Below are 25,835 nucleotides of genomic sequence, written 5' to 3' on the forward strand. Positions count from 1 at the left end.
CCGTGTCTATGCCAGTGTTGGGGTAACGCAGTACAAGTAACGCGAGTTAGATTACGTTTTTCAAATAACTACTAAAGTAACGCATTACAAGAAAATATCTGAGTTACTTGGTTTTCCCATTAATGACTGACTCTTGCTCCCATGTTGAGAAAAATCGGTAATAAGTGCAGAGACGTTGTGTACGCTGAGTACATGATTTCTGTAGTTTTAGACTAAATGTGAACATACGTTTAGTCATCTCACTTGCACAATTTCCTCAAAATAAAATAAAAAACAGTGAAATTCAAACTCTGAATATCACACAAACCTGCAAAATGTAAAATACCCTGTTTTATTAACAATGTCTCTTACCTTCGATGACCCAATTCAACCATGCTATTAAACAAGTTATTATTAGATAAACTTAATCAACTAAAACATTTGTGCTGCATGTTTTTATTGCTGAATAGTGTTAAACTTTCTTCTCCTGTGTTCTACTGTACAGACATGAATTTACCTTTCATTCAGCCTGAGGCTTATTCATTTTACTTTTGGTGTGAAAGGGCTTTTATGTTTGCCAAAAACATAACTTTTTATATTAAAAACAAACGAGCACGCAGTTTTAAAAAAAGTAACACAAATGTAACGTAACACATTACTTTCTATAAAAAAAGTAACACAATAGTGTTCAACAACAACTTTCCCCAACACTGACCTATTCATGTAAAATTGTAAATAATTATACAGACAAACAAATACTAGAATAAACCAGACCCATAATATATTTACGCAGACACAATTTTGTAATATTTAGTCTCACACAAAACAAGGTATAAACAGTTATTTAATTAATTCTCTCCAGATTATCTACAACTTGTGCATCATTCACAAAATTAACATCTGAAGCAAAATAAAAACAAAATCACCCTCGTATAAAAATACTGTACATGCCCCCCCCATATGTTCATATTTTCAGAATATACAATCAATCTGTTAGAAACGATGTTGGTGTGAACCTGCTGGTTAGTGCTTTACAATGAAAAACACATTTTCTGCATCTTTTGACTATTCAAATATTTCATTTTGTGCTCAATAAAGGGCTATAAAATTTGCCCACCAATGGTCATACAACAATCAGGCCCTATCAGAACCTTAGCCGCTTTTGTGCTACAATTCTTCAACATTAACTAATGTCAGATTTGTGTGTTTGCCATGTGTTTAACACCTTCATATTTAGTGGATTTATACTTCATGTAACAGAGACCTTCCAAACCTTTGTCACCATATTAAAAATATGTCTTTGGGAGGTGTTAGTGCAAGACATGGCATTTATGTGCAAGAACTGGGTCTGTGTTTAAATGTACAAAGTCAACATGGCATATGGATGATCCTTAATGTCTGCAGAGCTCAGTCCTGCTCCTCATCCGTGGCAGACTGCTGCTCAGCTGCCTCGTCCTCTGAACTGGCCTGAGATGCTGACGTGTGAAACAGACGCATCAGGTCCCGAAATCTCCTTGAAACCTGCAGAGACACTAATGTTAAAAAAGGCAAAGACGGAGATGCTGTAAAGCAAAAAAGATCTCTGACTTTATAATTCTGGTACCTCACTGGCTGTTTTGTTGCCGAGCTGCTCTGACACAGCCTGAAAGGTGCTCTGATTAGCTCCTTGCTGCTGACAGGCAGTAAGGATCACTCGATCAGCCTCCCTATGAACCAGATGATAAAAGGCGGCCATGTAAAACACAAGCAACATCAGATGAGGTTAAAAAACAAGTCATGGTCATGATCTGTGGCTCTGGTTACCTTGTCCAGAGTATGACCCTTTCTCCACTGGGAGTAAGAGAGATGTTTTTGGCACACACAGGTGTGTCTAAGGCTGGGCTCAATGTGCTCTGCTGAGTGGCGTCTCTCTCTTCTGGTTCAGCTGAATTATCTTCATCCCTACTGTCTGTCTGTGCAGTTGTATGATGCTTCTCCTCTTCAGTTTTCTTCTCGTCATCTTTGTTCTGTATATTCTGCTCTTCTGGGACAGGGCAAGGGGGTCTCTCTCCTCCCTCCCATACAGGCCCATCACCATCTGCAGATCAGGTACATGTTTTTTTTAATGTTTAGAGTTTCCTGCAAACTGTTAGTATATTGTAGATATGATAATGAAGACTGCTACATTTTAAAACAAATATACATTATACTATACACAACCGGTCAGTCAAGTTTTTGAAGTTTTTAATGTTTCTAAAAAAGTCTCTTCTGCTCACCAAGCCTACATTTATTTGATCCAAAGTACAACAAAACTGTAAAATTCTAAAATATTTTTACCATTTAAAATAACTTTTTCTATTTCAATACATTTTAAAATGTAATTTATTTCAACAGTGTCACATGATTCTTCAGAAATCATTCTAATATGCTGATTTAGTGCTTAATATGCTTGATTTAGTGAAAAAAAAAAAAATCTCTTATTATCAATGTTGACGACAGTTGTGCACCTTATTTTTGTGAAAACCTACGATTATGAACACCTTTACGGTTACTTTAGATCAATTTAATGCATCTTTGCACAATAGAAGCATTCATTTCTTTGAAAAAACTAAAATTGCAGACCGCAAACTTGTGAACGGTAGTGCAAATAAATTAAAGTAAATTGTTCTTAAAAATTAAGAACAAGGAAAGATTATTAAAACAGTTTTAGAACTATTTAAGAATGCATGTAGATGCTGATTTTAATAATTAAAAAACTAACTAAAAGTAACTGAAAAATGAGAAATTAAATAAACCAGGCTTTACCATGATTTGGACTGTTTGCTCCACTACCAGTCTCATCTTTAACCTCTTTCTCTGCCTCTCCATCCTCCCCTTGTCCTCTTTCCTCTTCCTTTTCTTCCACTCCCCTTTCAGATTGTGCATCGGCAGATGGAAACGCAGAATCACGACTCTTCAGTACCTTAGAGCCATTAGTGGCCTGATCACAAAAAAAAAATGCAAAAATGTGAAAAATCACAATATGAGGAAACAGTTCCCAAAACATCTGAAGAATAAGGGTGGCAATTCCATATGTGTGACCCTGGACCACAAAACCAGTCTTAAGGGTCATAAAATACTCTGCCGAGATGTAACTATTTGAACATCTGGAATCTGCAAAATTAGGAAATTTACAAAATATCTTTGGCATAAAAGAAAAATCTCTCATTTTGACCCATACAATGTATTGTTGGCTATTGCTACAAATATACCCGTGCTACTTATGACTGGTTTTCTGGTCCAGGGTCACATATTTCAAGGCTTTGTTTTGTCAAACCACAAATAAGCACAGCGAGCACCTTGTTGCTATTACAACGTAAGCATCCCTTCCTCTTATGTCTGCGGTGTTTGGCATCATGGCTGGAGTCATGACAGGGACATGAGCAATCTTTCTCAGGCCAATCACAGTCCTGAACAAAAGCATAAGTTTAGCAACTAAACAAGAATGGGCAAAACAACTGAATTCACTAGGATGGGCAAAATGATAAAAAAAAAAAAAGACACCTTGTAGTTGCCATGTGTACGCATTTCTTTCCTCCTCCTGCTTCTGCTACTGATCTGTCGAATCTTATGTGACTCTTCATCCTCTTCGAGATCAGGCAGAGTGACTTCCTCAAATCCTCCCCATATAGCACCTCTAGAGCCCACACTCATCCCTGCTTCTCCATCTGTCCCAGTGCCCACGTCCTCCGGCCAAACCGCCTCCTCAAACTGGCCAGGACGTGCTGGGGGTGGACGCATCTCGTCAAAAAACATCCAAAATTCTCCCTGTAGATGCGTGTGGCCCTTAAGAAGGGTGGCCATCTGTGCTTTAAGCTGAGTTACAAAAGCAGAAATAAAGGGATTTAGAAAAACAAATAAACAATGAGCAGTCTGAATATTATTAGGTACTTACTGTGATGCTACAGACAGACAATTGATTCAGTAGTATCAAGAGATAGTTCACCCAAAAATGAAAATTACCCCATACCCTCAAGCCATTCCAGGTGTATATGACTTTCTTCTTTCGGACAAATAAATTGGAGTTATATTAAAAAATGTCCTGGCTCTTCCAAGCTTTATAATGGCAGTGAAGGGCTGTTAAGATTTTGAAGCCCAATAAAGTGCATCCATCAATCTATCATAAAAAGTGCTCCACATGTTGAAGGATTTCAATATAAGCCAAGAGGAGACTGGTTTTCAATCGCTGTAAACAAACTTGCTTCTCGCAAGACTAGCGTATTCTCACCAGTGCTTACGCTATGCCTACATCCTACATAATCCACTGGCATGCCACTCTCTCGTATACGTGCATATGACAGTTAGTGGAAACTAGACATTACGGGTTATAAAAAAGTTTTAAATATGTGACCCTGGACCACAAAAACAGTTGTCAAGGGTTAATTCAAAAATAAATAAATAAGAGATTTATACATCATCTGCAGCTTTTCATTGATGTATGGTTTGATAGGATAGGGAAATATTTGGCTGAGATACAAGTATTTGGAAATCTGGAATCTGAGGGTGCAAAAAAAAATCTAAATTTTGAGAAAATCGCCTTTTAAGTTGTACAAATTAAGATCTTAGCAATGCATATTACTAACAAAAAATTAAGTTTTGATATACTGACAATTTACAAAATATCTTTATGGAACATGATCTTTACTTAGTATCCTAATGATTTTGGCATAAAAGAAAAATCCATAATTTTGGCCCACATTGTTGGCTATTGCTACAAATATACCCTTGCTACTTCGACTGGTTTTGTGGTCCAGGGTCACATATGAATATTTTTCTTACACAAACACATCAATTTGCTTCAGAAGGCCTTTATTAACCCCCCGGAGCTGTATGGAGTACTTTTTATGATGGATGGATGCACTTTATTAAACTTCATAAAATCAACAGCCATTCACTGCCATTATAAAGTTTGAAAGAGCTAGGACATTTTTTAATACAACTCAGATTGTATTCGTCTGAAAGAAGAAAGTCATATACACCTAGGATGGCTTGAGGGTGAGAAAATCATGTGGCAATTTTCATTTTTTGGTGAAAAATCCAAACTTTTGAAGTGGTAGTATTCTTTTGAATGTTTGTGTATCTCTTTAATTTTATTCATGAATCCATCTATCCATACCTCTTCAAGCCCAGTAGGACTGAGAGGACTTCCACTCTGCAGTGCTCTCACGATTTTCTGGTAATGAGAAGGATTCTCCCCAAAACTGATCTCCAACTGACGCAGGAACCGACGACTCCTCTCAAAGGCTTGCTGCTCCTCAAACTGGGGATGGGAGAGAGAATATATAGAGTTTTGTTTCCTTATTTAGCGGTGACATTACTCAAATGACTGTAATTTGCACAATTCACTTTTCTATCTATAAAATGATTGTAATTACCAGTCCACACTCAAGAGCTTGCTCAGGTAAAAGGAAAGCAGCAAAGTCCTTGAGGAGCTCAGGCCAGTCTTTGAGCAGAAGTTTCAGCTGGGAGAACAACTCTACAACACTGCGACTCTCCTCTGCCTGATCAAACTCATAAAGCAGCCCTAAAAACTCCTCCACCTTACCAGGAATGTCTTGCAAGGCCTCACGCACCTACAACAGCAAAAAAAAAAAAAAAAAAAAAAAAAACGGAAGATGAGAGAAAGAGACTAGTAATGTAATGCTAATGAGTCTAATGAGTCTGACCCTGGTAAGATAAGCCTGGGCAAAAGCCATATCTTTGCTCTCTCTCATTGGATCGTTGTCTAAGATGTGGTCATCGTACAACAGCAGCAGCTTTGAGGCATCTTTACTTCCTCGTTCCTGACGCCGACCACGCTTCAGACTTCGAGGGGGTGGGCGACCACGGCCTGCAAGAGTAAATAAACTGAATCAACCGAACCACTCATATTGAGCTCAATTCAACCTGACATCACTGAAAACAACACAATCAGGTGTTAAAAGTTGTGCTGACCTCTTCCACGGCCCCCTCCTCTCCCGGTGATTTGTGGAGGATCGTCGCCGGGCAGCACTTCTCCCTCAGGAAGCTTTCCACCTTCTCCTTCTCCTGCTTCCAACTCATCACCCTTCATCGCACCATCATCCTCATCCTCGGAGTTCTCCTCCTGCGAATTCTGGGATGCAGGAGAGTTTTGGGAGTTTGGGGAGGTGGGGGATGTTGGGGATGTGGGAGAATTGTCCTCTTCAGAGTCTCCCTCTCTGCACAACCTCCTCTCTGATGCCAACCAGGTCAACTTCTCCATTGTCTCCTACAAAGAAGAAACAGATTAATAAACCTGCAGAAAGTAATAGAATAAAATGACAGTTTATTTTTGTCGACAACAATATTTTCAAGCTTTTAATTATAATTAGTGACGCTCCGATTGATCGGCCATTGATCATGATTGGCCGATATTGGCTTAAAATAGCTTGATCGGCGAACCTCAAAAGCGCCGATCAAAAAAGCCGATCACTTGACGTAAATCTTTTTCTCACGTGCATGCAGGGCGCACAGGTAAACAACAGCAGAGCGGAGCTTACCAGTTGCAACATGAGTACTAAATTCCTTATTCGTTTTGTAAGGGTAGTCTTGTTATTGGGCATGTGACTAAGTTGTACGTGTACAGAGCGCTGACTGTAGTTTTGCTGGAGACGTTTACTTTCGGTTTCATTCTCTGCTATTTTCAATATAGTTAATTTAGAGTTAGTTTCATTTCTACAAATGGTGCAAACCCTGCTAGATTATAGATAAAAGATTCCCATTCCCCCACCATTCTGTGATCGGCAATCGGCAGATCATTCATAATCTTGGTGATCGGTAATCGGCCCCAAAAAAGCTGATCGGAGCATCTCTAATTATAATACTTCACATCACATTTAGGAATGCATGATATATTAGTACCAAATCGGTTATAGATCTATTTATTGGTATCTGTTTTTTATCGTACACTACCAGTCAAAAGTTTTTGAACAGTAAAATTTTTTGTCTTTTAAAGATGTCTCTTCTGCTCACCAAGCCTGCATTTGATCCAAAGTGCAGCAAAAACAGTATAATTCTGAAATATTTTTACTATTTAAAATAACGGTTTTCTATTTTAATATATTTTAAAATGAAATTTATATCTGTGATTTCAAAGCTGAATTTTTAGCATCATTACTCCAGTCACATGATTCTTCAGAAATCAAACTAATATTCTGATTTGCTGCTCAAAAACCATTTTTATTATTATTAGGGATGCACCGATCCTTATCGGCCGATCATGCTTGCACGTTTTGTCAGTAAAGCCGGTTCTGTAATCAGCGGTAAATGCCATCAGGTGCGTGATTTCACGTTGAGCCGTATATACTACACACAGCCGTTGTTTACCGACGAGCTGTGCAAATCATTGTTCATTATCAGTGTGAATGTGCGCAGCTCGTCAGTGAACAACGGCTGTGTGTAGTATATACGGCTCAACGTGAAATCACGCACCTGATGGCATTTACCGCTGATTACAGAACCGGCTTTACTGTGATCGGCCGATAAGAATCGGTGCATCCCTAATTATTATTATGTTGAAAACAGCAGAATTACAATTAGAGTAGAATTTTTTCAGGTTACTTTGATGAATAGAAAGTTCAGAAGAACAGCATTTATCTGAAAAAGAAATCTTTTGTAATATTATAAATGTCTTTATTATCACTTTTGATCAATTTAAAGCATCCTTGCTAAACATAAGTATTAACTGACTCCAATCTTTTTAATGGTATATAGTGTATAATGTTACAAAAGCTTTTTATTTCAGATAAATGCTGATCTTTGGATCTTTCTATTCATCAAAGAATCCTGAAAAAAAAACTCAATTGTTTTAAATATTGATATTAATAAAAATAATAATAAAATTTTGAACAGCAAATCAACATATTAGAATGATTTCTGAAGGATCATGTGACATTGAAGACTGGAGTAATGATGCTGAAAATGTAGCTTTGATCACAGTAATAAATAACATTTTAAAATATATTCAAATAGAAAAACAATTCCAATTTTAGTATTTTAGTTTTAAATTAGACAAACCTGAAGCTCTGGAACAGACAACACAGATTCCTCCGATGCTGATGACATCACTTCCTCTTCATCTTCATCCTGTGTGAGGTCATCGAAATCCTCCTCTTCTTCATCCCTCTCTCCATCACCATCTTTCTCTCCATCTCCATCCTTCTCTTCCCGTCCTTTGTCACCATCCTCATCTGTTTTTCTGCCACCTTCTCCATCACCGTCCTTCTCACCTTCCTCTTCTTCACGTTCTCCATTTCCCCCACTTTCCCTGTCCTCGCCTCGTCCCTCCTCGTTCCCACTGCTCTGATTCTCTCCCCCACTGGACTGTTGCTCCTTCCCATCACCAGTGCTGTGTTTGCGCACTTCTGGTGTTTCTTGTTTACGGGTGGCAGATTGGACAGGAGGACACTCTACAGTATCTGTCTCTACTCTCACAGAAGCTTCAGCAACATCATCCGTGCTGGTCAAACTGGAGATAGGACTGCAGGAGGACTCTGAGAGTGCTAGAAGAGGACTACCAAACAAAGCACCCGCCATTTCCTCTTCCCATCTGTCTCCAACCATTTCCTCAACCTCTTCCTTTCTTTCCCCAGCATCTTCTCCTCTAGTGGCTGGTGTTTTGATGTTTGAAGACACCTCAGTCCTACCCTTGTTATTTAGGACTACAGAGCCAGTAGGAATGTCAGAACAGTTACTCTGCTGGGATACATTTCCTGGTGCACCTTCAACAGGAAGCGAAGCAGGTTGGTTCAGAACAATGGAGTCTTGGGGCAGAAGTACAAACTGAGGAACACCTGTAGATGAAATGGTTTGAACCAGTACAAACTGAGAACTGTCTGCTGCTGGTGCTGCTGTCAGAGGAGACAAGACAGTCCTTTGACTATTTTCCACACTATACTGTATAGAAGTGACGCCCTTTATGGTTTGCAAAGAGCCACATTGGGACCTCTGTGGCGTCTTTCCAGTGTAGGGATTTGAGGTGTTTTTCAAGGCCTGTGTCCCAGGGACTAACTGTATGACAAGATCCTGAGAGGGAGATGTGACCAGTCTGTTTGTGGCAGCATTTTCATGAGCTTTGACAACAATTAAGTTATCTGGTGAAAAATTCTGTGTGACATTTAAGGATATGGTCTGATCCATGATGACAGCAAGGTTGCCTGCATTTCCCATACTCCCAGATGACAGGGGCAATAGCTGAGGGGCTGGTTTCAAAGGAGCAAGTTTTCTAGGCATAGTCCGTTTCTTGTGTTTACTGGACGTCTGCTGCATGCCACACGTCCTGGTTGTCCGAGTACTAAGTAGAGGGATGTCACGTGGGGATATCTGAACTACAGTGGGGGACAAGTTGGCAGGAGGGTGTGCTGGATTACCAACCCCCAATTCTGGAGTAACATACTGGAAGTTAACAGGACAAGAGGTGCTTAGCGGGACAGTCCCATGGGCAGGAGTCAAAGGGGGCTGAACAGATGGGAACATCCCATTTATAGGAGTTCTGGGTGCTTGGGTCAATAATATTATGCCATTTGCTGGAAGTGGTGTAGAGATGTTGTTCAATACATTTCCTGAACTTGTGGGACATGGAGGGGCTTTAGCCAGCGGAGCAAGAGTAGGACGGGCGAAACCATATAGAGGACGAGATTTGGGCTGTGAACGGCGAATTGGTCTCTGTGAAGGGTGCAGATGCAAAGTGACACCTTTAGGGAGGAACTGTGGGTAGTGTGTTCCTTTTGGGAAGACGAGGGTAGGAGATTTGGTGGAGGTGACCTTCAAACTGCTCTGACAAACTGCCCTATGGATGTGTGGCAAGCTTTTCTGTAAAGAAATGTGAAGAATGGTTCTGTAAAGAATGGTTTTAGTGAAAGAGTGTATGGCAGTGATTCTCAACCACATTCAGAATGGCCCAAAAAGTCTTAAAGGTATAGTTCACCCAAAAATGAAAATTCTGTCATTAATTACTCACCCTCATGCGGTTTCAAACCCGTAAGACCTTCGTTTATTTTTGGATCACAAAAGACAGATATTTTTGATGAAATCCGAGAGCTTTCGGACCCTGCATAGACAGCAAGGGTCCTTCCATGGTAAAGGCCCAGAAAGGTTTCAAGAAAATAGTTAAAACATTCTAACAAGAATACTTTTTGTGTGCTGTTGACGTAGAACACGTGTGCTCTGTTTACGTGCAGAGGAAAGTGCCCGCATGCATCATGATACTCTCCAAAATGGCACTACGGTGATGCAGGACAAAAAATGTTGAATAAAGTCCTTATTTTAGTTTTTTTGCACTCAAAAAAGTATTCTTGTAGCTTTATTAAAATGATGCTTGAACCACTGATGGCACATGGACTTTTTTGTTGATGTTCTTCGTACCTTTCTGGGCCTTGAATGTGGAAGGACCCTTGCAGTTTATGGAGGTTCAGAAAGCTCTTGGATTTCATCAAAAATGACAAATATTGTCTTTGAAGGTCCTCCTAGGAGCCTTGTAGCCTTGTTAAGGTTGAGAACCACTGGTCTAGGATGTTGTAATACCTTCAGCCAGTTGGGCATGACGTCTTGCTCTCTCTCCACTGGAGGGCGCTCCTCTCCAGGCCTCACAGGTCTGCACAGCACCGGCAAAGGAGGAAGCAAACGATTCTGGCAGTAAAACTGAAAAAAAAAAAGAAAAAAAAAAACCATTGTCATAATTCATCATTATTAAGTATAAGCATTTTAATTTCTGGTTTCTAAAGGTTTTGAAACCATAGACCACCAATCATGGCTCAATTTATATACTAGTGTATATGTAGATAGGTAGATGAAAAGATAGATCACCTTGATGATGTTGTGTGGGGCCCTGGGGGCCACCATGTCCTTCACACGCACACGCAGCTGCTCCTGACGCTTGGGCCGGATCAGATAGCGGCTCATCAGGTGATATGGGAACTCTGTTTGAGCAAAGTGCTTTAACCCCAAGGCTAAGAGACTGTAGAGAGGTGAGAGCAGGGGACAAGAAAGAGGTAAAGGGTAAACTGGGTGAAGGTATGACTCACTGCTTCGTTAAGTGTTTGCTAGGTGGTGTCAGTTGACTAAACTCCACAAAGTGCTTGTTTTGAAACATGACTTAGCAAAAAGCCCATATTAACATTTCTTCCTTCACTGAACAATTCCAGTATTATTGGTGTGACATTTGCACACTGGACTATTTCCCAGACATCTCAGGCTCTGTTTTTTTCCCCCACCTTGGATACAGAAATACATTTGCACTATTGTAGAACCAAGTTTTTAAAAAGTGACACTTGATGATATACTACATATAAATAATGCAATTATTTGTATATTAAAACATTTGCCCCCGGTTTCACAGACAAGGCTTAAGGCTAGTCCCAGCCTATTTAAGCTGTCTCAACTGAAAATATTTAGCTCTGACATATATGACCCTGGACTACGTAAGCATAGGTATATTTATAGCAATAGCCAAAAATACATTGTGTGGGTCGATATTATCTATATTTCTTGTATGCCCAAAATCATTAGGATATTAAAGATCATGTTCCATAAAGATACTTTGTAAATATCCTACTGTAAATATCTCAAAACCTAATTTTTGATCAGTAATATGCATTGCTAAGAACTTAATTTGGACAACTTTAAAGACAATTTTCTCAGTATTTTTCACCCTCAGATTCCAGATTGCAAATAGTTGGATCTTAGCCAAATATTGTCCTATCCTAACAAACTATACATCAACCAAAACTGGGCCTAAGACATTTACTCCCATGACGGAACCTAAATGGGGTAGACAGTCAAAGCCATTTACCAGTCTTCTCCTTTTGTATAATAATGTTTGCTGCGTGGGGGATGGAGGACCGGATCCAGCCTGCAGTGTGGTAGAAGCTCTGGGTACAGAAATGCAGAGCGTGTGGCGAACAACCATGCAAGACCAGCAGGAAGCAATGGGTAGGGATGAGCTACAGAAACAAGGAAAACATACTGTCATCATATAGACATATACACATTTACACATGTGCAATTGATTTGATTAATTGGGTCATATGAAATACATACGAGATGCCTAACCTGCGTTCGGGCGAATGGGTTTGGGAGGAAGATACAGAGGAGAAGGACACTGCTTTAACTCCTCCAACAAGTTGAGGGAGGACTGCAAGTTACACACTCTAAACATGCTTCTAAAACCTGGATTAACCACTGATCTCTCCTCTTCTGCTCGCTCTGCAAATGACAGCAACTCCCCCTGTCAACACAGGACAAGAAACAATTATTGTAAAATTACAACAACTTATTACAACAACTCTCAGCAATTTTTAAGAAAATACTCAAATTTGATTTTGATTTATAAAGTGATGGGTTAAAAGTGTTAAAACTGCTTTATCATATCAGTGTCTGCAATTTTTTTTATGGAAAACATACCATCTGTAACAAATTACACCTTAATACTCAGTAGAAGGAAGAAAAACATGTTTTAATTTTACTGCTTTTTGACTTTCAAAAGATGATAAATAAGAATCTAACAACACTTGTAAACCATGTTCAGCAGTCTTTTCTTGAGCCTTAAAGGAGAAGTTCACTTCCAGAATGAAAATTTTCTTATAATTTACTCATCCCAATGTCATCGAAGATGTTCATGTATTTCTTTCTTCAGTCAAAAATAATTAGGGTTTTTGAGGAAAACATTCCAGGAATTTTCCAAAAAGTACAAAAATGTAATTCAAAAAAAAAAAAATTAAAGCTGCAAGCAGCGATGAACGGGCCCTCGCCATCTGCGCAGTCGCCATCCCGATAGCATCAGAAAAACGGTGCCCAGTTGGCACATGCATTCACAGTAACCCTCTGCCAGATTGGATTTTTCTTGCTTGTTATTATTAGCTATACTTCTACAATATTTCATTTTGCACACTACTAAATGCTCCTAAAACACCATGATATAAAACTTTTATGCATAGCTTCTGCACTTTGAGCATGTATTGTTGTTTTAAGGGCATTTTACAATGATGAAGAATATTTACCTTTACACCTTTCATTACTACATAAGATAACAAAAGAAGTTGTTGTATTTTACGCAGGACTGCTTTATCTAAGCCAAACATTCATATAATGTATCTCATAACCTTGTACTTTAGTTACATCTGATCAAATGCCTGAAATGTAATGAACAGCAGCTATGCTAATTATTCTCCTTTTGATTTTCTATTTCTACCTCAGGATACCAATTCTGAGCTAACTTGATATTACTCGAGCACCAGTTTAAATCTAGCCTTTTAGAAAGATCTTTGATGACTCCAGCACATTTGAAGATAAAAACCTAACCCCTGCAAGGACTTCAGATAATGCCAACTGTGAACCAATATATAAAACTGCTACATTTTCCCTATATTCTGATGATGAAGATAAGAACATGTAATTCATAATGGTAATAAAATGTCCACCATTTCTGCTTAAATGTCATCATTACCTATCTGTACAATTTGAATTTGTATGTAGATATTGCTTTGCTGGTGACTCCTGTTATAAGACATCACTCTTAAGCGCTACATAACTAAGAATCAATTAGGAAAACAGTGCCCAGTTGGCACATGCATTCAAAGTAACCCTCTGCCAGTTTGGATTTAAAGTTTACAGAATTGAAAGGGTTATACTTTAAAATCAACACACAGACACATACACACAATATATAACATTTTGTCATCCAGTTTCATTTGTTAACATTAACTATATTAGTTAACATGAACAATAATTAAATAGCATTTATTAATGTTAAAAATTAAGCTAAAATAAGCATCCTTACATTATTAAAATGAAAATTTGTATCTTTTAACATTAGTTTAAGTACTGTGAAATAATGAATTAACATGAACATACAAATATTTTTAACAAATATATATATATATATATATATATATATAAACTTGTCTTAAAATCTTAAAATTGTATAGTTTTCAGATGTTTTGAACAGATAACAGTTTGTTTTGTTGTCAAAGTTTGTCTTGAAATTGTTAATTATAATTTTATACTCAATAAATAACACTATGAAAATAATAACACTATGTGTGTTTGATTAGGGTTGGAGCTAAACTCCTTGAGTTGAGAACTCCTGATGTAGAGCCCTCTGAAGCTGCATTTTGGACCTTTAACTCATTAATCCCCATTGAAGTCCACTATATGGAGAAAAATCGTTTCCTCAAAAACCTTAATTTCTTTTCGACTGAAGAAGGAAAGACACGAAAATGTTGGGTCATATGGGGGGGGGGGTTGAGTAAATTATCAGGAAATTTTAATTCTGAAAGTGAGCTTCTCCTAAAAAGTTTATATAAAAAAAAACAAGACACTTGCGTGTTTAATCCCAAATTTTCTTACCAGGAAATGTTTGGTGGTTTGAGCTTCACTCTGTAGTGCCTCCACTGGGTTGCACAGCATGTTGACCTGTGTTAGTAACTGGACATGCTGCAGAGGGATGAAAAAGAAAAAAAAACTGTGTTAAACCTTAAACCAAAATTAAATCATTTCAAGATAACAAGAGCCTTAAAAAGGTTTCCCCTAAGCATTACATAAATCACACTTTTCAGACAAAGAGCAACAGCTTTTTGGCAAAAGACTAGATTCTTGTGACCAAGGTAAATTAAGTAAATTAAGCATGTTCATTGTGTATGGTGGTGTTTAAAATTCTCTTACTTGCTGAATTTGCTGCTGCAGTTGTATTCTTTGAGGAGACGTGACCATCAAAGGACAGCTGGGCTGCACAAGAACCATGCCAGGCCCAGATGCATGTTGGGTGGTCCGAACCTGGTTCTCCCGTCGCTGCTGCAAAGCGTCCAGCTGCTCTTTAACTGTCCGCCTGCATGCTGTCAACATGTGAGCCAGCGGCTCCTCAAACCTGATGACAAATAGAAACAGTGAATGGGATGTTTTTATATGTGCACAAGAAGCATTGATAATTATTTCAAAACAAAAATCTGTTGAACTACCATTCTGATCAAACAAAAATAATTTTAAATATTTTTAATTAGTATTCTTAATTAGGGATGCACACAGGCCAATAAACAAGATTTTACTTCATCGGCTGTTATTGGATACTGGCTATTTTATTGTACTTGCTTATTTCCTCATTTCATGTATGTAGATTACCATTGTAGTCTAAATTAAAATCTTTAAAAATAATAATGCAAAAACACTTCCAAATGTAATCTTTATCAAATCTGAAAATAAATATCCTTTTTTCCCCAAATATGATCATGTTGCAATGTTTAAATTTGCTTATTGTTTAATCCAATTTTATTTTAAATTTAATAAGACAAAACAGTATGACATTTTATTATCCACTATTTATCGATCAGCCACAAGATCTGCAGAACATACCAAAATCTAAAAAGTATTAATAGTAAAATATTAATAAAATTTTTCCTTCAATGTGGAAGTAAGCCTATGGGTGAGGTTTACAGTTTATTATCAGCTATAGGGAAATAACGGGACGAATAACAACATGCTGTAAACGGTAAAACTGTTTGCATCACAAACCAGTGTGCTCAAAATTAATACATTAAAATAATATGGTAAGACACACCAATTTGCAATATCAAGCAGCTAAACACCTGTTTTGTACAGCTAAAAATAGCTGGACGCAGATAAAACCAGAAGCCAGACCCATAAAATTTACATATGGCCATGCCTGCTCTTGCTGGAAAAATAAGATGGATTTAAAAATTTAATTGATTTTATCAAGAGAATTATGGAATGAACAAAAGCAGGCATTCCATACAAAAAAGGAGCCAAACCTAAATTAAGTGAGCACTTTTGACAGCTGCATATACTGTATACTAATTTTATAATAGTAGAATTATGACTCATCGATTTGTATAATTTCCTTTCCATAAATGCTGACATTCATTAAAAATCAAATCATTGTTACATCAGTCAACAAATAAGCCGGGGAAATTAAACAGACCAAGCCTATTATAGTCTATGTACCCTAGGTGAATGACCATTACAGGGACATTGTGCACACACACTCACTATCAGTGTGGAAAAGACAGCACAGACGTCAGTGTACCTCGTTAACATTTAAAAAACCCCATCAACCACATCTCCGTCTGTAGCCAGAGCACAGTGACGCACGTGGATCACATACACACACTACAAGCTGTAATGGCCCCTTCTCAGGGTAAATAATAATCTGCAACAGTGTGTGACTTGTCCATCTCAAGACAGTTTAGTGCTGATTGACACTGTGCTATTTCCGTAACAGCTGTAATTACATTTATACTTAAAGAACACAGAGGTGACAAGCCTGATGTGACAGGTTTTAAATGAGGGCTCAGACAGGTACTGTTGTTGATGATCATAACATCAGAAAAAGGGGCATACAGTTTAAGGGCTGCCCTTTCAGTAGGTGTCAGAGGTTTGTTTTGTGTGTGCGTACGTGCATGTAGCTGCTATGTTTTCCAGTAAATGAGCTCTATTTAAAGCATGTGTGCCTGGATTCTGCACGTAGCACAGGCATATGGTGAAATCTTTTCAACACGTGACCTGCACCTGTACAGTACTCAGTGGTGGGTAAAGAGTGTGTGTGTGTTTAGTCTATAGTGAAAACGTATATGTAGCTCTTCAGTGTCCATTCTGTGTCCTGGGACTATATTGAAACAATTGGACACATTAGAGCAATTCTCTGCCTCCCTACCCAAACAGATAACAGCACTCCTCTGCTGCTCTGTCCCAAAGGGAGGACTCATTTTGAGAATGTATTTACAGTTCTCCTTGCTTTGTACCTCATATAAGTCAAAATACAGTTTTCTATACAGTTGAGGTCAAAAGTTTACGTACACCTTGCATAATCTGTAAAATGTCAATTATTTTATTAAAATAAAAGGGATTATACAAAATGCATTTTATATTTTATTAATTACTGACCCGAATAAGATATTTCACAGAAGACATTTACATATAGTCCACAAGAGAAAATAATAGTTTAATTTATAAAAATTACCCCGATCAAAAGTTTACGTACGCCTAATTCTTAATTCCGTGTTGTTACCTGAATGATCCACAGCTGTTTTTTTGTGTTTAGTGACAGTTGTTTGTGAGTCCCTTGTTTGTCCTGAACAGTTAAACGGCCTGCTGTTCTTCAGAAAAATCCTTAAGGTTGCACAAATTCTTTGGTTTATCAACATGTTTGTGTATTTGAACCCTTTCCGACAATGACTGTATGATTTTGAAATTCATCTTTTCACACTGAGGACAACTGAGGGACTCATATGCAACTATTACAGAAGGTTCAAGTGCACACTGATGCTTCAGAAGGAAAAATTATGCATACGTTTTTTTAATTTAAAGATTTAGAAAAAAAATTATATTTAGGCAAAATAAGAAAAATGTACACATCTTTATTCTGTTCAAAAGTTTACACCCTGGGCTCTTAATGCATTGTTTTTCCTTCTGGGGCATCAGTGAGCATTTGCACCTTCTGTAATAGTTGCATGTACATCCCTCAGTTATCCTTAGAGTGAAAATATGGATCTCAAAATCATACAGTCATTGTTAGAAAAGGTACAAATACAAATACACAAACATGCTGAAAAACCAAAAAAAAATGTAGGACCTGAAAGATTTTTTGAAGAACAGCAGGGCAGCTTAACTGTTCAAGACAAACAAGGGACTCATGAACAACTATCACGAAACTTTTTATAAATTCAACTATAATTTTTTCCTGTTGACTATATGTAAACATCTTGTATGTGAAATATCTTATTCAGGTCAGTACAAAAAAAATGTTGGTAAAATAATTAACATTTTGCAGATTCTGCAAGATGTATGTAAACATTTGACCTCAACTTTATATATATTCATATTGTTGAGTCCTACACTAGTGTGTGCTACCTAATGGCTTGAGGGACATTGAATTGTGGCGCGTCATTGGCCTCCTCATCACGTTCCTCATCTTCTTCATGACCTTCCTCATCTTGTTCGTTGGCAGCCAACTCATCATGGAACTATAAAATAGCAGGGAAAATGAGTGAGGACTGATTGGATTTAGTTTGCTCATGTTAGTGTTAAGTCCTCTTACCGTCTCAAATAGCTCTTCCATGAGCTCATTGACTTCCTTCTCTGCAAAAGACAGATGAAATCATTACTTAAAGTAAATACTTCAACCTGAGTGTTTTTTTTTATTATCCAACCTACAACCTGTACAAAACTCACTTGTGATACGAACAGCACGATCATTTCGATAATCCTCCAAATCTGGCTCATCCAAATCATCTAGAAAGTTATATTCAGGGTCGTCATCTTCATCAGCCTCTTCTGAAATACAGAGAGAATCTTTCAAGTGAGGGTACACATGTAGAGCAGTGATGCTGAGAGGGAATTGGGGAAAAGGTCAGGGGATGAAAAACAGAGTGGAAAAAACATAGGTAGTACTTAACCGCTGACAGACACACACACATTAAACTAGTCTCACACTCAGTGGAAGCCATTAAGACATTAAAGAAAAGTGCTTTGACAGCACCTGTCTGAGTGCAACAGCCATGATAATGATTTGTTTAAAGGACACTATCGCACTTGGAGGTTCAATGGTTCAGCCTAGGTCAGTAAACAAAAATAAGAGGTGTCAAAAACAGCCCCAAATAATATTATATAGACTACCATTTAAAAGTTTGGGGAAAGAAGTATTTTATGCTCAAAAATGTTGCATTTTTTGACCAAAATTACAATATCGTAATATGTAAAATTTTATTTAAATTGAAAACTGAACAAAACTACAACTGAACTGTTTTCCATTTTAACATTAAAAAAACAAAACAATTTATTCCTGTGACGACAGCTGAATTTTTAGCAGCCATTACTCCAGTCTTTAGTGTCACATGATTTTTCAGAAATCATTCTAATATGCTGATTTGGTGCTTAAGAAACATTTCTTAAAATACTCTTTTTGTTAACATTCTGTGCAGTAGATGCTACACCTGCTGACCTTCATTGTCCAGGTTAGAGGTCATGAGTCCTTGCAGCCATTGTGTCCATTCACGGTCCTCTGGCGTTGAGACGTTATCGTACATATCTGGTGTGATGTCTGGAGCACACAGCTCTGCCTCCAGCTGATCCAGAGGGATGTCTCTCAGTGGACGTTTTGACCGAGTACGACAAGCTACCAGACTGTCACCCGGTTCCCCTCCACCACCATTACTCAAAGCCTTTGGCAGACAGACAGACACACTGATTTTAGAGAGAAAACCATATATTCTAGGCAGAGAGATTTTTTTTGTGTATGTGATTTGCTACCTGGTAGGGCTCCATGCAGAGAGGACTGAGTTCAAGTTCTTTATCCACAGCATGTAGTTTCTCAATGAAGGGGTCAGGGGACCTAAGGGACCGTGAGGGGCCAGAGGATTGAGGAGGTGGGGCAGGAGGACCCATAGGCACTGCTTCAACTCTCAAGTGCCTGGAGAGCTTGGGCTTCTGCAACAGGGATAGAGGAGGAAGAAAAAGAGACTTAAACCTTGAACAATGTGCTAAAAGAATTAAATATAAGAGTGTATGTAATATTGTGTGAAGTACCAGTCTGGGACTGTTACTCGCATCATCACATCGGGGAGGTGTATGAGAGGACGAACGTCTGCTGCCACGTGGTGAGGAGGCCGTGCTCTCCACATCACTCTCCAAAAAAGTCTGAAAGAAAATTCAAATATGTTCTTTAATAAATCAGTCAAAAGGCTGTTACTGTAGAACTAGTAATTTTGTACAAATTTACTTTTGTAGCTTTTCTTATTAAATATATTTTAAAATGTAATATATTACTGTGATAGCAAACCTGAATTTTCAAGCAGCCATTAGTTTTCAGTGAAACATGATCATTCAGCAATCATTCTAAAATGCTTACTTGGAGCTCAAGAAATATCTTATTATTATTATTATCAATTTTTGGAAAACTATTATGCAATTTTTTTAGGACACTTTGGTGAAGGCAAGGAAAATTCTTTGGAACATTAAAATGTCTTTTTGATCAATTTAATACTTCCTTGTTGAAAAAAATATTAATTCAAATAAAAAAAGAAGAAATTAGTGTATGATCAGTATAATAAAAAAAATCATAAATAAATAAAATAACACGTCCATTTATTTGATAAAAAAAAAAAAGAAATATTATTGCAATTTAAACAGTGTTTTCTATTTTTTACAAAAAATATATATATATTTCTGTGATGCAAAGTTTAAATTAATCAGCCATTACTCCAGCGTCACACAATCCTTTTATAAAAATCATTTTAATATGCTTATTTATTATAAATGCTGGAAACAGTTATGCTGCTTAATGTTTATATATATATATATATATATATATATATATATATATATATATATTATTATTATTATTTTTTTTTTTACTTAATATATTTTTTTGGAACCTGTGGCACTTTATCCAGGATTCTTATTAAAAGTGTTTTTTCACTTTTTATTAATTTAACACATCCTTACTGAATAAAAGTATTTTAAACTATAAAAGTATAAAAACTATTTTTTTCCAAAGAAAGAAAATTACTGAGCCAAACTTTGAACAGTAGTGTAAATTGTAACAAAAGATTTCTATTTTAAATAAATGTTTAATTTATTCAAAGAATCCTGAAAAAAAATCACAGGTAAAAAAATAAATAAGCAACGCAATTTTTTTCAACATTGATAATTAATCAGCATATTAGAATCATTTCTGAAGGATCACATGACACTGAAAACTGAAGTAATGATGCTGAAAAATCAGCTTTCCATCACAGGAATACATTCTATTTTAAAGTATATATATATATATATAAAAAAGAAAACCACTATTTTAAATTGCAATAATATTTCTCAATATTACTGTTTTTTTCTGTATCTATAATCAAACAAACGCCGCCTTGATTAGCAGAAAAGACTTAAAAAAAAAAAACATTACAAATTATACTGATCCCAAACTTTTAAAAGGCAGTGTGTGTTATGCACCTCCTCAGCTGTTTCATCTTCCTCGTCTTCATCAGGACAATACTCTTCATCCGAGGAGTCCTCTTCTTCTTGCAGGGGAATGTCCACAAACTGGGGTGGCTAAGGAGAGAGTCCGATTTAAAAATTAGTAGTGAACATCAACCACAAAAACAATAGAAACTCTCACAGGTTACACGTCACAATCATCTGATACCTTAATCTCATTTGGCTTCTTTATTGGAGAGATGTTCCAATTGCCTATCCCCTAAAAAATAAATAATAACCAATCAACACCATTACAAATAAGAGTTAAAAATGTTCAAAACCTGCTCATGAAAAGAAAAAATAAGCACTTACCACCCCTTTCTCAACAACTTCTTTGAGCTTAGAACGGGTCATTTTGGGCTCCTACATTAAACAGAAAATAAACAAATTACAATTATCATTTTCAAAGAGATTTCCCACAATAACATTTGAATGAAGGAGGAACTTACAAACATGGGCATATCTTGCGTGTCTCTTATAGCAGCTTTCATCATGGCCACAACATGCTCATTGGTTACCACCTCCTAAGGTCAAACATAAAAAATTATAGTTTTTTAAACTACAATTGATGGTAGAGTTTCCTTAATATTGTTATTTTTTATGTCATTTTTCTTGAAGGCACACTGATGGATTAATTACTACAAGATCATTTGTTTGTCTCAAGAATATAATCAGACTCACATGGATGATATTACGAACGTTGACAGAGGACAGCTTAAGCTTTTTTGATTTGAGAGTTAAATCTCTATCCAGCCTCCTCAGCTCTTCTTCACTCTCATTCTCTTCCTCAAGTTCGTCTGAAGTCTTTTTCATCTCTTCATTCTTCTCAGGGATCTCACCTTCCACCTGAGTCATTCCACTCTTCTTTACATTCACTCCATTACGTTTCTTTAGCCACTCCTCCCCTTCACACCTGTCCTCATCTAAAGGTTGACAAACAAGGAAACTTCAATCAGACTTTGGAAACCTCTTAATGTAATAGCAATGTTTATCTTAGTTAGAAAATAGTGTGGTTAATGGCCAGGCTAAGTGGTTTGACTCACCCACAGTGATGACCAGACCCAGCTCTGCATCCTCCTCTGACTGCAGTGGGGATGAAATTGGAGAGGAGGAGTGGATGCTGTCACTGTCATCCTCACCATGTCCTACACACCCACACACACACAGGAAATAACCAAATATCAAGCTCGGCTCCAAACTTCACTCAAATAATGCTATTTGTTTCTACACTAACTATGATGGAGTTCTGCTCATGGCAATCAGACTGATGAACATTTCTGTCTGGAGACAGTGTCTGGACTGAGGTCCAGTTCTTGTTCTTACTTGGGGTCGAGACCTTTCTTCTCCAGGAACTAGGAGAAAGTTTGAGAGAGAAAGGAGATCTGCTGATAGATTCTCTCTTGGGCGCTTTGGCAGGATTCGGTTGTGGTTCTGGAGAAGAAGACTTGCGTTTCCACCCCATGTTCAATCTGTCTCTGAGCCTGAAAAGACAAGTGAAGAAAAACAAGTAAAACAAACTAATGTCTTGCAACTAACATTAATCCTCAAAATTATGTATTCAAGAAATTATGAAATAAATAAAACTAAATTAATTAACAGTCAAATAAACAAAACTAGCATTCTTTCTGGTTACGGTCTCAAAACCCAGTGTAGACAGCTCACTAGTGTTGAACAGAGCCCATTAATAAAAGTAATCAATTATAAATACAGCAGCGTTGTTTATATTTAGTAAATGTTTTTTTTTCTGGCATACCAGAGCAATACACACTGTAAAATATATGTGTGTTTTATTTATAATTCACGGTCAAAGAAGTGTAGAGAGTTGGAGCTCATAAACACAGAATCTGTATGTTTGTTTCCTCAGATGTTAGCTTATTGGCTAACTGAAGTTAGCATTGCGCCTCTAAATAACACATGGCATTTGGAAACAGTTTATATTTGTGACACGGAAGGATGTTATTTGTGGTGTTCACATTTTATTATGCAAAAAAAAATCATCTTACCCACGAACAAGTGTTTGCAGCCATCGGTAGTTTTCTAATACACATTAGCCCGCCGCTTCACAACAAACGGCGGGTGTTGCGGTCATTTCCTTCCCTCACAAACACAAGCGATGAGAAACAGTTCCCACACATCCATCACGCTGTCTGCCTGTCCCCTCTGCACAATAATACAACGACAATATTTCAATATACTTTAGTTTTAATCAACAAAATAGCGTTTTGCGAGAAAAAAAATCAATTCAAATATGGCGCTATGACAGTGGCCAAAACATTTTTTTTATATATATATATTTTTACAACATATTTTTTTCCAAACTTTCATTTTGGATGCGATGAATCACTATTAATCGTTTGCCAACACTAATCTTAATACTTTTATTTTTGTTAGAGAGCATACAGTAAATGGTCATTAGCTCTCCTAGTAAGCTACTAATAAGAAAAATGTAGGCTTTACATTTTCATTCTGTTTAAAAGTTTACACCCACAACTCTTAGTGACCGTTTCACCCTATAGCTGCATGAGTCCCTCAGTTGTCCTCAGTGGACAGAATGGATATCAAAATTATTGGAAAGGGTTCAAATACACAAAATGCTGAAAAACCGAAGAATTTGTGGGACCTGAAGGATTTTTCTGAAGAACTGTGGGCAGTTCAACTGTTCAGGACAAACAATGAACACAGAATCAAGTGTATGTAACCGTTAGAACAGGGTTATTTTTTTATCAATTCAACTATTATTTTCTCTTATGGACTATATGTAAACGTATTTTAGGCCTATGTGAAATATCTAGTTCAGGTCGTGCTAGGTCTAAATAAAAAAAAAAAAAAAAAAAAAAAAAAAAACATGCATTTTTGGAAAATAATTAACGTTTTGCAGATTCAGAATTAGAAACCAGAATCCGAAAGAGCTTGCACGGTGTATTTACCATGTAGCCTACTTTTTTATTTCTTTGCAAAGTTACAAATAAATTTTGGGATTTATATATGTGAAATCTAACTAGAATTATAAGATAACGCCTTATTTTAACTTCGTTATCATAAAGGGAGGAGTCTATTTCGGTACTGTATATTTACCTTCAGCTGTCACTTGAGTTTCTCGCTCTTGTCCAGAAGTGGAGCACATCAAGATTTCCTATGGACTTTAATAAGCTGAGGAAAAATCTTAAAAAATAAGTGGACTGCAAAGGAAATGCACTTAACATCCAGCGAAAACATTAGATTTAACATTTACCTGAAAGTTATATGCCAGGTATAAGCAATGGGCAGAAATCTACCAGCTCGTGATTTTGCACCTGCTAAGCGTAAAAAAACTTGCCAAGAAAACGCTCGGGAAATTCAACCGGCAGCAACGAGGCACTTGCCTCCTTGGAATATGGTGGTGACACCTGACACTGTACCTGAGTTTACCATCCCCTCACTGTGCCCGACGAGACTCAATGGATGCGGGAGGGAGAAGCATGGAGACGGGAGTGGACGGCGGCACACTATTCCTCGGTCCTCGCACCCATCATCGTTAGTCCGAGCACTGACGAGCTGCTGCCCTTTCTCAGAGGAGCACGACATTAGCTTCATGGACGATCTCCAGACTTATGCTTTGTTAGACCCCACCACCAGAGCTGCAATGTCATTACCTCATCTTAGCAAAATCACCACTCCGTATGGCTTTCTGACACTTGGTGAAAGTCCGTGCGTTTGCAGAAGGGAGTCGTTGTTTTTTGAGGAAAATGGGTTTCAGGAATTTCTCAGAAATGCCAAACGTGCATCTTGTTTACCTACGATTGGTCATGTGAAATCAAAGAACCAGTCTTACTATTCTTTTGGAAACGATAAAACTTTGCGCACACACTCCTGTGGAGATACTGCTCTTATACAACTGCAAGATTCATGTGACCATTCTCAACTAGTTAGACCTTCTAACCTTAACTATGGACTTTTACAAAAAGCATGGATAAAATGTTTACGAAAGGCTCCCTGGTCTCGATGAAGTGATTTTTCAAATAAACTGGATATTAACTTTAAATAGCAACCATATATCTCACATTCAGAGCCTCAAACATCACATTGATTAAACATCCAGCAGTTCTTATGACTTTGTATGAATCCACTTGTAGCATTTCCACTATATGAAACAAATGTACAAACTGTGAAAGAAAAATTGCAAAATCGCATCACAACTGTAGAATAACCTTTCAGTGAACAGTTTCTAAAAGAACCACTTTCTTTCTTATTGTGAAGAACATTCTAATAATATGAAGAACCTTTTGTGCATTTGGAAATTTCTGGAACCATTATTAATTGTCTTGTTTATAATATGCAAATAAATGCTACACTTCAAATGCAGTCTGATATGTTGATGTATTACCAATAAACACATACAGTGCCTTGCAAAAGTATTCAATTCATTTTTTTTTTCATTTTATGTTGCAGTCCGCTTTAAATTACCCTTTTCCACATCAATTTTGCACATTTTTAAAAATTAAAAACCTGAAATAAATACATTGCAGAAGCATTCATATCTTTAACATAGTACTTAGTTGAAGCACCTTTACAGCCTCAAGTCTTTTTGGGTATGCAGCGACAAGCAGCATTTGGCAATTATCTGCCATTCTTCTCATCTCTTCACCTCTCAAACTCAGGTTTCCCTTGAAATGTTTAATTAGGTTCAAGCCCAGGTTGCAGGTGGGCCACTCAATGACATTTACAGAGTATTCTGTCCTCACTTTGGTGTCTCTCTTCCCGAAGTTAGACAGATAGATAAACTCTTTCCAACACGTTGACTTGTGGGAGAATGCCACTTTATTCCACACCACATTGAGTATGTTGAAACAGAATGAAACTACAGAAAGGGGAAGTATACAACAATG

General features: G+C 37.3%; 1 protein-coding gene across 1 annotated transcript; it reads right to left on the bottom strand.

Annotated features, from left to right (window-relative positions):
* Positions 1–806: 806 nt before the first annotated feature.
* gon4lb (gon-4 like b) lies at positions 807–23,054 on the bottom strand. Its single transcript, XM_073847252.1, has 31 exons — positions 22,974–23,054; positions 22,294–22,451; positions 22,014–22,115; positions 21,652–21,893; positions 21,420–21,494; positions 21,283–21,333; positions 21,140–21,190; positions 20,947–21,045; positions 19,528–19,638; positions 19,252–19,428; positions 18,944–19,163; positions 18,175–18,276; positions 18,041–18,081; positions 17,854–17,966; positions 14,656–14,857; positions 14,341–14,427; positions 12,046–12,220; positions 11,786–11,936; positions 10,801–10,951; positions 10,519–10,635; positions 8,014–9,807; positions 5,932–6,226; positions 5,664–5,827; positions 5,373–5,570; positions 5,114–5,257; positions 3,502–3,813; positions 3,297–3,407; positions 2,764–2,938; positions 1,783–2,056; positions 1,583–1,685; positions 807–1,500 (listed from the first exon to the last, which is right to left on the bottom strand). The coding sequence occupies exons 2-31, from the start codon at positions 22,430–22,432 to the stop codon at positions 1,387–1,389; spliced, it is 6,090 nt and encodes a 2,029-aa protein (XP_073703353.1). The 5' UTR covers positions 22,433–22,451; positions 22,974–23,054; the 3' UTR covers positions 807–1,386.
* Between the last annotated feature and the right edge of the window lie 2,781 nt (positions 23,055–25,835).

This window comes from Garra rufa, chromosome 9, assembly GCF_049309525.1.
Source record: "Garra rufa chromosome 9, GarRuf1.0, whole genome shotgun sequence".
Lineage (NCBI taxonomy): Eukaryota > Metazoa > Chordata > Actinopteri > Cypriniformes > Cyprinidae > Garra > Garra rufa.